Source organism: Oncorhynchus tshawytscha, linkage group LG11 (assembly GCF_018296145.1).
Source record: "Oncorhynchus tshawytscha isolate Ot180627B linkage group LG11, Otsh_v2.0, whole genome shotgun sequence".
NCBI classification, from domain to species: domain Eukaryota; kingdom Metazoa; phylum Chordata; class Actinopteri; order Salmoniformes; family Salmonidae; genus Oncorhynchus; species Oncorhynchus tshawytscha.
In genome coordinates, this window is record NC_056439.1 from 30969488 (window position 1) to 30985214 (window position 15727).

Sequence of the window (15727 nt, forward strand, 5' to 3'; positions counted from 1 at the left end):
AAAACAGCCCTAGATTATTATTCCTCCATCAAACTTTACAGTTGGCACTATGCATTTGGACAGGTAGCATTCTCCTAGCATCCGCCAAACCCAGATTTGTCCGTCGGACAGCAAGATGGTGAAGCGTGACTCATCACTCCAGAGATTGCGTTTCCACTGAGTCCAATGGCGGCAAGCTTTACACCACTCCAGACGACGTTTGGCATTTTACATGGTGACATTAGGCTTATGGAAACCCATTTCATGAAGCTCCAGATGAACAGTTCTTGTGCTGACGTTGCTTCCAGAGGCAGTTTGGAACTCGGTAATGAGTGTTGCAACCGAGGAAAGACGATTGTTTACGCTCTACGCGCTTCAGCACTCAGCGGTCCCATTCTGTGAGTTTGTGTGGCCTACCACTTTGCAGCGGAGCCCTTGTTCCTAGACGTTTCCACTTCACAATAACAACACTTACAGTTGACCGGGGCAGCTCTAGCAGGGTAGAAATTTGTCTAACGGACTTTTTGGAAAGGTGGCTTCCTATGACAGTACCACGTTGAAAGTCAGAGCTCTTCAGTACGGGCAATTCTACTGCCAGTGTTTGTCTATGGAGATTGCATGGCTGTATGCTCGATTTTATACACCTGTCAGTAACTGGTGTTGCTGAAATAGCCAAATCCACTCATTTGAAGGGGTGTCCACATACTTTTGGCCATGTAGTGTATCTTGATTACATAAGCATTCAACATTTTAGAATCACTTTTAGCAGTGATTGCAGCTGTGAGTCTTTCTGGGTAAGTCTCTAAGAGCTTTGCACAGCTTGATTGTACAATATTTGCACATCATTATCAAGTTGCTTGTTGATCATTGGTAGATAGCCATTTTCAAGTTGCGCCATAGATTTTCAAGACAATTTTAGTCAAACCTGTAACTAGGCAACTCAGGAACATTCCATGTCGTCTTGGTAAGCAACTCCAGTGTATATTTGGCCTTGTGTTTTAGGTTATTGTCCTGAGGAAAGGGGGAAGCAGGTAATCAGGTTTTCCTCTAGGATTTCTCCTGTGCTTAGCGATTCCATTTCTATCACCCCCAAAAAACCTAGTCCTCCCTAGTTCATTTCTTTGACACAATTTTTAAAGTTTTACTTTAGTGTGTTGTTGCAAACAGGATGTATGTTTTGGAATATTTTTTATTCTGTATAGGCTTCCTTCTTTTTACTCTGTCATTTAGGTTGGTATTGTCACGTAACTACAATGTTGTTGATCCATCCTCAGTTGTTTTCCCTCCCATCACAGCATTAAACTAACTCTTTTAAAGTCACCACTGGCCTCATGGTGAATTCCCTAACCAGTTTCCTTCCTCTCTGGCAACTGAGTTAGGAAGGACGCCTGTATCTTTGTAGTGACTGGGTGTATTGATACACCATACAAAGTGTAATTAATAACTTCACCATGCTCAAAGGGATATTCAATGTCTGCTCTTTTCTGTTTTACCCATCTACCAATAGGCACCCTTCTTTGCGAGGCATTGAACCCCCGGTCTTTCTGTATTTAAAATATATCTGTATTTTAAATTCACTGCTCGACTGAGGGACTTTACAGATAATTGTATGTGTGGGGTACAGAGATGAGGTAGTCATTAAAAAAATCATGTTAAAACACTATTATTGCACACAGAGTGAGTTCATGCAAATGATTGACCTGTGAAGTACATTTTTAGTCCTTCATTTATTTAGGCTTGCCATAACAAAAGGGGTTGAATACGTATTGACTCAAGACATTCCAGCTTTTCATATTCTATTCATTTGTAAAAATGTATAAAAATACAATTTCACTTTGACATTATGGGCTATTGTGTGTTGGCCAGTGACACTAAATATCAATTTAATTCATTTAAAATTCAGCCTGTAACACAACAAAATGTGGAAAAAGTCAAAGGGTGTGAATACTTTCTGAGGGCCCTGTAATGGTTTTATTTAGTTGGACTCGGTCTGAGTAACCCCAGTAATGAACTGTTAGCTGTTAACTGCATCCCTGACCAAGTGAGGATGGCGTAAGATGATTATTTTTTTGAGGGTTCTACTGGCACCGGAAGACCTCTGCTTTTGCTCTCCTCCCGCTTGGAGGCTCGACCATTGGAGATGTTGTGAGAGACTAAGCTCTGACTGACAGGCCCAATGGACTGTTTGCACTCTTGCGCTTCTCAGTCACGCACAGGTGACCTGGATTCCGGACCGTGAGTGTCATTGGATTGGGGACTAATTACTTTGCTATTTCTTTTATTGGTTTGAAGGGGATCCCCTCTGTATAAAATGAACACTTTTAGGTATTAAACCCTAATACCAGGTCCTTCCTAAATAAGTGTATATCTGTGATTTGAGTATTGAAACGTGTTAAATAATAACTGTTGGGTTACACATGATTCCAGTTTGAGCTTTCTATTGAGACTCATTTTTATTGCGATTACACCGACATGTCTTCATAATTCTGTATTACTCTTATTCTTTGATTTAGTTAAGGTTAGTCACTACTTTATGGTTAGGCCTACACATACATCTTCACATGCCGCCTACTTATCATTGCCACACACCTAGATACTAGGTCTAAACTGATAGGTACACAGGTTCCTCAGAAGAGGGGGCTACAGAGATTATAGGGATGGAAAGAGACATGAGATAGTATTGGCACAACTGCTAAAAGCTCAGTCTACATTAAAGTCTTGATGTTGGCTCACACTCCTGCCCTGTCTAACCTTTGATAGATTTCAGTATGCAGAGATGCAGTTATATGAGGATATCTATCCTCAGTCAGACCCATACCGTCACAGAGCTAAGGGCAATATCACATTAAAATAGCACTCTTAGCATGAAAGATTGACTTTCAAATTCATGATGCGGCCCATTTATCTACCTTGGCTGACCTGATTTAAAGGATTTAAACCATTGAAGCATATTCTCACTAGCTGATACAGGCAGCCTCCCAGATTACCATTCATCCACACACACTGAACAGATTATAAAGGGATCTGGGAAGAACTGGACATGCAGCCCCAGGTTGAGTGTGAACACCAGCTCTCTGTGAACCATTCATTCATATCCGCTCTGAGCTGGAGTGTGACTGGACAGGACAGACAGACAGGACAGGGATGGTTGGTACTGTAATTTACCTTGTGCCAGCATGCTGAACTCAAGGAAGAGCGCGATGTGGTAGAGCTCCATGGCCTCCTCAGTGCGGGTGCTAGCTCCTCCCCTGCCCCCGGCCACCAGGACCTGCACCTCCCCCAGGCTCCCGGCCGAGGGGCTCCCCCTCAGCACCAGCCCCAGCTCCACCGCATCCGTGTACATGCAGTGAAGGATGACTCGCACGTACTTCCGCGGGATGATGGACTCGTCCAGCACGATGCGTGTGGGTGTCTGCAGCGTGCGCTCCGTCATCTCCTCCCCCGTGCGGATGCGCCGCTGCAGAAGGTTCCGGAAAAAGGGTGAGCGGGCCGAGAGCACGGCCTTGTGGGCCCTCAGGTCCTTGTCTGGGGAACCCAGCCCCCGGCAGCCTCCTGTGGCCACTCCCCCTCCAGCCCCCCCACTGCTGTAGGCCTCCACCAGCTCCGCGTCGGAGGAGAAGCTGAGCAGGGCGTCGTAGTAACACATGTAGTCAAACAGCCCTCTCATGTCTGCCTCCAGGGAGTTGGGCGTGCCGAACTCCTCGCTCAGCTGCACCAGCACATCCACGTTCTGCAGCCTGGAGTCCTCCACCCCACCCACCCCAAACTCCCCCGTGTACAGGTAGTGCAGTAGTGCAGAGAACATGGGCACATCGATACCCGCCGTCTCAATGTCCATAAGGACCTCAGCTCCGTACCCCGGAGAGGAGGACAGTAGGGTCTTGAAGAAGGGGCAGCGGGAAGCCAGCACGGCGCGGTGGGCGGGGAAACAGGTGTCCTGGAAGATGAGGTCCACGTCGGTGCAGTACTTGTGCTGGTAAAGGGCAGCCAGGTCACGCTGCAGGCTGGGTGCCTTGGCCCGCGCCAAGCTGGCATGGAAGCTCAGCTCCTTGAGGGAGGCTGTGCCCTCATACTCCTCCACCAGGGCGTTGGCATCACGCACATCCCACCCTGACAGGAGCTCCTTCATCTGGCGGGCATGGTCCGCTGAACGGCTGGACTTACGGCGCTTGATGAACCTCCTCTTGAGGGTGGCCAGGCCCAGGCTCTTCTTCTTCCTGTCATGGGGCTTGTCGTGACCCTGCTCCAGGCTGTACAGCTTGGACTCCCAGCCATAGCCCTGCTGGGAGTATGACGACGTCCCTGCAACACACACATAACATAACACAGAGGTCAGCTGGTTCAAATGTCCTGGTTATTTTTGAACAGGGAAATAATTTATGAGTAAAATCCTAGCATATGATACATGTATCTTGTTTTCCACAGCTGTTTTTTAAATGCAGTCAATTCCTCTGGCTTGGTAGCATTTAGAGTTTGCCATTTCTAGTCTGAAAGCATGATCCTAGGAAACACAATCTGTCTTTTCTCCTAGCCCTGTCATGTGACCTGTTCAGGCTGTCCAGACACACCACTCTGCTCTAGCTCCCTCACAGCGTGCTTGGCACTCCCTTGATCTAGGGCCGCAGGTCTCTCATTTCACAGATAATTCAACATTCTGTGTTAAGAAAGGAACAGGCCATCATTATCAAAATGAATCACAAGCATCAATGGGTCTATCTGCTAATAAAGCTGACTTTGATTAAGGCATGGTTGGAATTAGACGGTGTGTGGGGGGGGGTAGGAAAGTCCCCTCTTCCTCTGTAGTCTTTTGCAATGCACTTGTCCACCTATACTTGCGTCACCACTGCCCACTGCCAAATAGAAAAGTCTCTCTGCCCTTCCTTCCCTGAGCATCCATCACTGTGACCCACATAGTAGTCATTCTAATACTGTGAATCATCCTCTGTCTACGCCGGCACAGCTAAGCTTACAACCAACAAACATTAGAACCGCAAAGAACATCCAGTTATTTTTTTGCAATCTACAGGGCTTTTCAACCCAATCAAATTTCCCTGAGCATGGACCTGTCTCTAGAACTACAGACAAGAAACGTGTAACAGGAAAATTACTATAAAAGCCAGTTTTTTTTTCGTTAAGCAGACAAAAAAAAATACACACAAAAAATGAATAAGCAGCCACTCCTAAAAGGCCATCAATAAGACCCTGCAGTGATATATAATGAATGAGGAATTGATGCTTGGAGTCTGGAATTAACAGAGGCAGTGGTGGATGACTGAACAGTTCTCTGCAAGAGTAGTCAGATCAAATACAAGTTGAATAGAATGCAGCTCGAACACTTCCAGCCCAGCAACGCAGACAGATGACATTCATTTCATAAGTCAAGAAAAAATAAATACTTCTGACTGACAGAACTCTTGCAAAAAAATCGTAAGGCTCTCCAGAGGGTAGTGAGGTCTGCACAACGCATCACCGGGGGGCAAACTACCTGCCCTTCAGGACACCTACACCACCCGATGTCACAGAAAGGCCAAAAAGACCATCAAGGACAACAACCACCCGAGCCACTGCCTGTTCACCCCGCTGTCATCCAGAAGACGAGGTCAGTACAGGTGCATCAAAGCTGGGACCAAGAGACTGAAAAACAGCTTCTATCTCAAGGCCATCAGACTGTTAAACAGCCACCACTAACACTGAGTGGCTGCTGCCAACATACTGACTCAACTCCAGCCACTTTAATAATGGACAAATTGAGGGGAAAAAATGTATCACTAGCCACTTTAAACAATGCCACTTAATATAATGTTTACATACCCTACATTACTCATCTCATACTGTACTCTATACCATCTACTGCATCTTGCCTATGCCGTTTGGTCATCGCTCATCCATATATTTATATGTACATATTCTTATTCATTCCTTTACACTTGTGTGTATTAGGTAGTTGTTGGGAAATTGTTAGATTACTTGTTAGATATTAGTGCACTGTCGGAACTAGAAGCACAAGCATTGCGCTACACTCACATTAACATCTGCTATGCATGTGACCAATACAATTTGATTTGAAATCTGAGCCTAAAATCAGTTGCTGATTGAAATGTTACACTGGAAGTGAAAAGATCAACTCCAACCTCCCTCCCTCCACAATGACCTGTACATTCCTGTATCATGCATCACATTTAAGTATATCATTTTTCTATGTTCATATCCTTGCCGCGAAGGTCTGTTGAGGTCACTGATAATCAACATTTTGAAGAAACTTTACTATAATACCCGTAGTGTATGTAAGAACATTGAGAACCTACCTATGAAGGTCTGCTGTATCTGTGTGTTTCCTCCTATACGAGGGGAGCATGAGTGCGAGTAGCTGGATGCATTGGCACCCATTGTGACTCTTCTTCACTTGTTGTTCTGGGATCTCCCCTCCTGCATCTTCATTCTGCCCGGGCGAAGCACTTCATTCCTCAGCCATCGGCTCCCTCTCTCAGGGCCGGGTCCTCTGGAGCCTCCTCTGACACCCAAGCCCAACCTGCCATGCCTGTGAAGGGGAGATCGGGGGGGGGGGGTAGCTATGGAGTGATTTGATTGTTTTTGAGTAACTTTGTTACTGAGTAAAGTGCCATGTGAATTAAGCCCCGATGAGACTGTTAATACAACTCAAACAGACCAGTCTTAATGCATAACCATACATCCTGTCCAGGGGTGAAGGAATCTGTTACTCCAACTGATCTCAACCTCACATTACTAAAAAATAATAATAATACTTTTTCAGACAGAGGATGGACACAGTTTTTTGCCTCTGAAATTCCTTTTGAAAATCTAAATCATGAACTTCCTCTTGTATAACACTGCATATATTTGCTATTGCTATACGTGCAGAGGCTATATGAGGAATAAAAACATCAAAATGTTGATATCATTTAATATCTAGATTCTAAACCATCCAAAGCTGCTCAACAGTGGCTTAAGGTTAGCACCACTTGAGACTGTTGCACTCTCTCGGCCTGTTGATTGGCAGGCAATCATAAATGCAATACAGATGTATGGCGATCTTTGTAGGAAACCAGACCCCAGCCCTGTCCAGCCTACCTCTTTTAGACAAAAAGCCCCATACAAACTCCAGCTCAACCACTCTCTCTCTGCAGGCCCAGCCCTAGCCCCAGTTCGCTCCTGCACCCAACCTCCCTCTCTCGGTTAGCTCCTCCATTGACCGAACCTGGACGTAACCCTACTCTGAACTGCGTTGGTCGGCAGTTTCTTTGGTTTGAGCTCTGAAATAGTAAGTTAACTGTCTGCATGTCTTTATGCATGTGAGCAAATACAAGTGACAGCTGTTAGTCATGGTGGTCTGCTACGGTCTACTGTCAAAAAATAACACACACATTTATATTTTAGCAGACACTCTTATCCAGATCATAGCTTGAAGCAAAACAATGTTTGATACAAATCTAAAGATTATATGACCATCAACAAACCCATCCCCCTAACCCCAACAAAGACACGTCCTGACCCTCTGGGAGGCTGGAGGGGGAGCTCCAATGCGATGGGAGATCTGCTTTATCTCAGATGGATGCCCCCCGGCATGCTAATAAATCACTGTGCTTTCCCCCATAGAGCAGCACTATAACCATCCTCCCAGAGGCCCACTGTAAAACCACAAGCTCTTACTCAACACTCACACAATGGGAAACCAAACATTCACAAGAATACACTCAAAACTACTAAAACTGTTTCACATATACTAAGTTATGGTTGATCGTTGTTTCATCCGAAGGATTTGTTTAGTTAACCTTTATTTAACTAGGCAAGTCAGTTAAGAACAAATTCTTATTTACAATGATGGCCTACCCTGGACGATGCTGGGTCAATTGTGCGCCACCCTATGGGACTCCCAATCACGGCCGGTTGTGATACAGCCTGGAATCAAACCAGGGTCTGTAGTGACGCCTCAAGCACTGAGCTGCAGTGCCTTAGACCGCTGCGCCACTCGAGAGCCCAAATGGTGACGTTAATAAAAATAAGCCAGGCTTCAGGTTGAATATGGATTGGATTTGTGTAGAGAATTTTTATATCTAGGATAGAGGAAAAAACCCAGATGTGCTGTCTTGTTTACAAAAGGACCTCTGAGGTGCAGTAGAAAGCAGAGCAGCAATGCATCCATCACATCAGCCAAACAACACACTCCCAACTTTACAGCCAGAGTCCAAAACAATCATCTTCAAGAACCACATTTTCCACTAGGATCCTGGAAGCATATCTTAATGTTTGTAAAACAACAATTTCCTTGAGACCTGGACACTCGATGTCTCCTCAGCATCCCAAGTCTAACTCCACTCTCTCACTCTGATGTTGAATAGGCAGAGGAATGATGTGTGGGGGAGGGACACAGATGGGCTGGAGCAGGGTGCTGGGACGGGCCGGAGTTGGGTTTAGGGAGGGGAGCGGCAAGATGAAAGGCAAGGTGAGCTGGGCTATGTGTCACTAATGAGAGGTGACAGGGGAAAGGCCTCACGCCATGGCCCTCCCCATGCCCTCTCTGTGTATGTGACAAATAAAATTTGATTTGATTTGATTTGATTCTTCCACTCTGTAGCTTGCAAACACTCACCACAGTGGACTGGGTCGCTGTATTTAATCTGCCACTTACAATCTAAGAATAAAAGGTTCTGCATAGAACCAAAAAGGGTTATTTTGTTTGCTTCATATATGACACCCCTTTGTAGGATTCTTTAATCAGGAACCCAGGGGTTCTTCTTCACTGAACCAGAATTAGTTCCGTATAGAACCTTGGATTCCATATAGGATTCTAAATAGAACCTTAAGGGGTGCCATATGTGAAGCAAGTATAGAACCCTTTTTTGATCTATCCAGAACCTTTTTTTCTAAGAGTGTACAGAGCATCTCAGCCTCCCACCGCACATTACCATACAAAACACCAGGCGGGAATAGGACCAATCTATTATTCAAATGACAGTCAAGTCATTTTATCAATAATTTATATGGATTTCGTTATTAGAGCGCGTAGGAATAGAAAAAGGGAGACAGGCATATCTCTGGGTTCTACTCATATCTTCCTAAAATTCCAGCTCTCCCAAACCCCTCCTGTTCAGCCTTTATCAGATCACCAACAGTGTCTGTCATCCCACAGAGTCCAGCTCACACGTGCGCACAGCCATGAATTTGTATAAGGGAGACAGTAACAATTGGGATGATTTGACCTACTAAGTACTCTATAGTCAAAGCAGATGCAAAATGCCCATTTGACTACTGTTTATACAATCCACCTATAGTCCAGAGTTGCAGATTGGTCTAGTTTTTCAAATGGTTACTGCTCAAATTCATTCTATGATCCAAAAGGCACTGCACATTGACCAATCACAATGCAATTGACACCAAAGATAGACAGTGGATGACTGAAACACCAGCAGCAGAAAAGAGACATACATTCACTTCATGGTAGCATATTTTATCCTCTTTGAAAAGCATCAACATCTTAGCAAAATTGATGCTATGTTATATGCATTTCCCTGGCATCAATAAAGCACCAAGGCCATAAACTAATAGTAAACTATATCAGTTCAATCATTCACAAGGCAATATATTAGCGCTCCATGCCCCACAGGGAGTTTCTCTTCATTTACTTACAATGAAGATGTGGAAGGCTATTGATTTCTAAAGCATTCTCTATTCATTTGGGTTGCACTACCAGTTTATAGCTCAAACATCCATCCAATCACCATTACCATAAAACAAAGCAGTCCCAAGATCCCATCAAAAAGGTCAGGATGTGTGACTCCCTGACCTGGAAATTGAGGTTTGGGACATCACAATGCTATTCTAATAATAATAATGGTCTTTTACCAAGACACGTCAGCCAATTGTTGAACAGGAGAGTGAAGGGGGAATAACAAGTAGGCTCTCACTGCATCATTTTCATTGTGTGCTTTACTACTGTGCTAACTAATGAGCCGGACTCACACTGTCTGAGACAGCATGTCCCCTCCCCTGCATGTCCCTATATCTGGGGCCTTTGCTACTGTATCAGAGAGGTTTAATAAGCCTTCTAATGAAGGGCTGGGATAGCTTGGGGGGGGGGGGTTACTATAGAGCGGGACACAGAGCTTGTTAGTATGATGACCACAGGGTCGGCCGTGAAGTTGATGTGTCTTGGCACCTTCTGCTGAGCTTACACCTGACCAAGACATCTTCACCCGAACTGACAAAATGGATCAATCACCATTCAGTCAGTGACAGGACACACTCTTTCACTCATTTTGTGACCATTTCCAGTACATCTTGACATGTGGCTAGTTTCCTCGTCGTTCTGAAACATTGCCATAAAATGTCTGTTTCACTATGTTGGACAGATTTGGGCCAGAGCTCAGCAGTCTATTCTAAAGAAAGATGTGAGAGCTGACCTGGATTTTATTATTTTCCCTACTTTTTCCTCAGGTTTATGGTCTTTCGTTAGACGTTCTGCTGAGTCGACAGGCCTAAATGTTTTTGCAGCATAAACTCACTAATCAGGAACAGAACTCTATACATTTTACTCTAAAAATGGCAGTAAGAAACAGCCAGCGATGTGTATTTATGGAGTCTGTGAGTCACTGGGATAGACTTACAGGGCCATGTCACAAACTGCTTAGCTCCGCAGTGCTCTGGTTCATCAGGCCAATCAGGTGAGCAGCGCAGCCGTTCATTCTACTGATTACAGCCTCTGTTAGGGCAGCTACCATAAACGCCCAGAACAGACCAGAAAACAGAAGCACACTGGAGTGGTGCGCAGGGTCAGCTGTTTGTTCACCCGCACGCAATTGCTAATAACGCATCCGCACCCACCAACTATATGCGATAAAGTGAAAATCTGAGGCCCACACCCAACCCACTAATATAGGAATTGTGCTATAGGCTAAAGTCAAAGACTGCATAATGATTATTTGACAGGGGGTGCAGGATTTTGTTTTGCCTGATTTAGATATGTTTCTACATTTTGATAGGCTATTTGTTAGTCAACTTGTCTATAATTAGATACATGTAGCTTCTCTTTTGTCATTATATGTTGCCCTAGAAGACTAAATAAAACCTTGCTCAACAGAATCATGTAATAGATCGATAGAATGAACGCTACAATCTGGTTGACGTCGGTAAAGTTCTCTGTCATCTTTCCAGGAAGCAAGTATGTTCAGGTACTGGGAAGGAAATACAATAAAGCAAAAACAACAGGAAAGATTTTCTGTACAACATGTCCAAATGACATCAGCTTGACCGGTTGTCAGGAAAAAGAAAGCTGTGAAAACGACCCAATGTGTTTCTGATAAAATGTCAGTTCGGCTTCAATAAATATTTTACGTGGTCGAAATACTATCAGCATTTATGGTGATGACAGCACCTCTACAGACCGTATCTAACTGAGCATTGCATTCCCTTAAGATGCAGGAAGAAAGAAATCCTATTTCTCCACTGTTCCCACTTCCAAATTATGCCTATATTTGGTGTATAACTGTTATTATTAAGACTATAGCCCTATTTGCCCAGAAGTAGTATTAGTAGAAAACGTGATGTATTTATTACCCCAAAATGTCCGTTATTCTAGAGGACAATGCGGATGGGATAAGTTTTCCAAACTGCCCCCTGTAATTGACAGTTATGACAGAAGCCTGGAGTTTTTTTTCTAGGTGTGCAGATATTTCAAGTCCAGGCGGTAACAGGCTACACTGATAACTGAGGTTGGTTCCCAAGTTTCTAAACCATACCAAACCATCTTTGGTATAGTGTCACCATAATATTTAAATTGAGGATGTGTGATCATAAACTAGCACCCTGACAAAACAAATAAACTAAGGACACAAAAAGTGGTCTTCATGTCAAAGCAACTCGTGGAAGCTAGTGAGCCTCTGTTATGCTGTGTGTGCAAATTAATGACCTCATCATTCAACAGTCTACCTTGGCATTACAAACAGTGAAGGAACTGGATATCTATGGTAAACAGGCCTGAGCCTGAGTCTTCAGCCAGACTCTCAGGGTGACATTCAACATCTTGGGAAACAAAGCACTGACCTGCTTTTCCCAAATATGGGTCAGCGTTCAACAGGAACTTTATTTGAGAATAAATCCACTGTTAATAACTTACCACCTTCAGCTCAATCTCTCCAATTCAGATGACTTACTTTGGCTAATTTCCTTGTGACAGAAGATATGTGGACCATGCACTTCATTATTGTGGGATATTTCTCAGGTTATGCAATAGTTGTCATTTCTGAGTAACTGTCTACATTTTACTCTGTTGCCCAGAGAAAATAATACATGTCTTTATCTAGAAGGAAGGAAAGCAGGCACCTCAAGGACACAAATCTATGGAAGCAGATAACTAATGGCCTTTGTCATGTTATAATTTATATTGGCTTTAGGCCACAGAGTAATTGAGTAAACATAGTTTTGCATGAAGGATGCATGTGCCTTAATCAATTTAAAAAAAATTTTTTTTAAATGTCCCAGCTTTCTTAGGACAATATAGGGCAAACCAGTCATGGCATCATTCTAATCAGATGCCTGTGTGAGCCATTCTGATTCATCTCAATTACATAGTGGTGGATTTCACACTCCATAGGCTCCTATAACCTAAACATCCTATAGTTATAGGATACAGACAACTAAACATTCTGCTACCTGAGGTATGCCCTAACAGACTAAATTCGAGTTGCCATAGTATAGGTTCTTAAAATGTTGTTGCTGTTGCAGTCAAATTCAAGTTTAATACATTGATCTGCCAACGATGGCAACAACAAAAAAAACATTCGAATTTTTGACATTGCTAGAAATGGGGAAACCTCTCATTTCAACGCCGCATCAGTCACTTCAACAGTAGGCTAAAGAGGAAATGTAGCTAGGCTACATTATTGCTATAGCGCGATCCGCCAACAACTAATTGGATAGGCCTACAGTGTCGATACAGTAGCAATAAATAGCAACAAATGTATAACTATTTGTTAAATTAGTTCGTTTTTTTTTTTTTTTTACAATTTAACAAATGTTCTTGTTAGCGGAATAGCATATGGATCGGACCTTTCAGGGTAGCTGCATCGTAGCCTACAAATAAGATACCTAACTTAAGCCATAACATGAATGTCGTGGAAAGGCTTTGTTAGTATTGTAAGTCATACCACGGAGCCATTGTTGCCTTGCTGACAGCATTTCGATTATTCCTGCTAAACCCGTCGCATGCCAGCATCGTATCATGGAATAGCCTACGCTCGACTGAATCGGAAACAATGACTCACAGTAAAAATGGACATTATAGCAAACAAGTTGAGTGATAAAAATAAACATGTCGGTAGCATGTTAGCCATGTTCATAACCCTGTAATTAGCCTACATGTCGGTTTCTACGTCCGCTTTGAGTTGCTCTTTGGAGACTTGACAAGTTCTGTAAAAATAAATATCTGGTCAAAAAGGCATATGGACCTGCGATAGATCGTTGATTGAATAGTTTAAGGTGTCACTGTACCTTGAGCAGATTTAGCTTATTTCAGAAATTATTCTCCCTTTTAAGTGGATTCCAGAATGAAGTTTTGATGATTTCCTTGTAGAATTTTTTTGTCTTAACCTACGGCACAACTCCCCTTTGTAACACCGATCATTAAGCATAAATCGACGCCAAATACACAGAGAGAATCCTACATGTGCCTTTAGATCCACTTTGCCTCGACTTTTCAGCAAATTGCATGTCCTTTTTCCGAGAATAGAAACTCAAGACGTGTTCCTTAGCTTAGATTGATTTTCCTTAAAAACACTCATCCTTGCGCGGCGCCTGGTTGGGTGGGTGGTGGTGTGGCCTATCCAAACGCTGTTTGCTGACTGGTTCGAATCTGGAATTGTCAGCTTGCGAGCGCCGTCTAGCTGTATGTGCAAGCAACACAGGCCAATATGATGATAGGCCTCCGCTCCAGTTTTCATGATATACATTTTTTAAAAGTTAATTTCCATACAGAATTTACCCCATTGTTTTGCCCAGAAGGCTCAGACTTTTCTGTTTCCAAACTCCGGCCGGCAACCTAGTCTCACTGGGCCATGGCTCCGGCAGACTTGCACTTGGGGCCAAAGCCAGGACACCAGAGTGGCACAGCAGTCTAGGCACTGCTTCGAAAGCCAAGTTAACAAATAGATCACTGACCATTTCGAATCCCACCTAACCTTCACCGCTGTGCAATCCGGTTTCCGAGCTGGTCACTGGTGCACCTCAGCCAAGCTCAAGGTACTAAACGATATCATAACCGCCATTGATAAAAGACAGTACTGTGCAGCCGTCTTCATCGACCTGGCTAAAGCTTTCGACTCTGTCAATCACTGTATTCTTATCGGCAGACTCGACAGCCTTGGTTTCTCAAATGACTGCCTCGCCTGGTTCACCAAATACTTCTCAGATAGAGTTCAGTGTGTCAAATCGGAGGACCTGTTGTCCGGACCTCCGGCAGTCTCTATGGGGGTGCCACAGGGTTCAATTCTCGGGCTGACTCTTTTCTCTGTATATATCAACGATGTCGCTCTTGCTACGGGTGATTCCCTGATCCACCTCTACGCAGACGACACCATTCTGTATACATCTGGCCCTTCTTTGGACACTGTGTTAACAAACCTCCAAACAAGCTTCAATGCCATACAACTCTCCTTCCGTGGCCTCCAACTGCTCTTAAACGCTAGTAAAACTAAATGCATGCTTTTCAACCGATCGCTGCCCGCACCCGCCCGCCCGACTAGCATCATTTCTCTGGACGGTTCTGACTTAGAATATGTGGACAACTACAAATACCTCGGTGTCTGGCTTGACTAAACTCTCTTTCCAGACTCATATTAAACATCTCCAATCCAAAATTAAATCTAGAATCGGCTTCCTATTTCGCAAAACAAAGCCTCCTTCACTCACGCTGCCAAGCATACCCTCGTAAAACTGACTATCCTACCGATCCTCGACTTCGGCGATGTCATTTACAAAATAGCCTCCAACACTACTCAGCAGCAAACTGGATGCAGCCTATCACAGTGCCATCCGTTTTGTCACCAAAGCCCCATATACCACCCACCACTGCGACCTGTATGCTCTCGTCGGCTGGCCCTCGCTTCATATTCGTCGCCACACCCACTGGCTCCAGGTCATCTATAAGTCTTTGCTAGGTAAAGCTCCGCCTTATCTCAGCTCACTGGTCACCATAACAACACCCACCCGTAGCACGCGCCTTACCTCCTCACACCATTTGCACACACTGTATATAGACTTTTTCTATTGTGTTATTGACTGTTGTTAATTCCATGTGTAACTCTTTGTTCTTATTTGTGCCGCACTGCTTTGTTTTATCTTGACCAGGTCGCAGTTGTAAATGAGAACTTGTCCTCAACTGGCCTACGTGGTTAAATAAAGGTTAAAAAAAAACGTTAGTTTTCGACCTTCATTTGCATAACACTTACTAAATGTGAACTTTAACACTTTCTCAAAAAAGCATAGGTTGTTGATTCTGCTCTTCACAAGTCCTCACTGTAAGCCCTAGCTATGGAAACACATTTCCCTAACATAAGGGTGTGTATACACTACTGTTACACTGGTGTTACAGTAAAAAAAGCAACAAAAGTGCAGTTTATTAATATTTTAAAGTCTGTAAGATGTGCAGGCTACCATCAAAGAATGCGTCACAAAAATGTAAACAATGGAGCAATGGAGCATCTTATGATGACATCTTATGATGACATCTATACATGCA

The 15727-nt window shown here is 43.8% G+C and overlaps 1 protein-coding gene across 1 annotated transcript in view; it reads right to left on the reverse strand.

Annotated features, from left to right (window-relative positions):
* LOC112233217 (BTB/POZ domain-containing protein 7) overlaps window positions 1-13833 on the reverse strand; it is a 28175-nt gene extending 14342 nt beyond the window's left edge. The window contains 3 exon segments of the mRNA XM_024400682.2: window positions 3145-4281; window positions 6285-6517; window positions 13483-13833. Of these exon segments, the coding sequence (XP_024256450.2) occupies window positions 3145-4281; window positions 6285-6366 (1219 nt within the window). The 5' untranslated portion in view covers window positions 6367-6517; window positions 13483-13833.
* Window positions 13834-15727: the final 1894 nt, after the last annotated feature.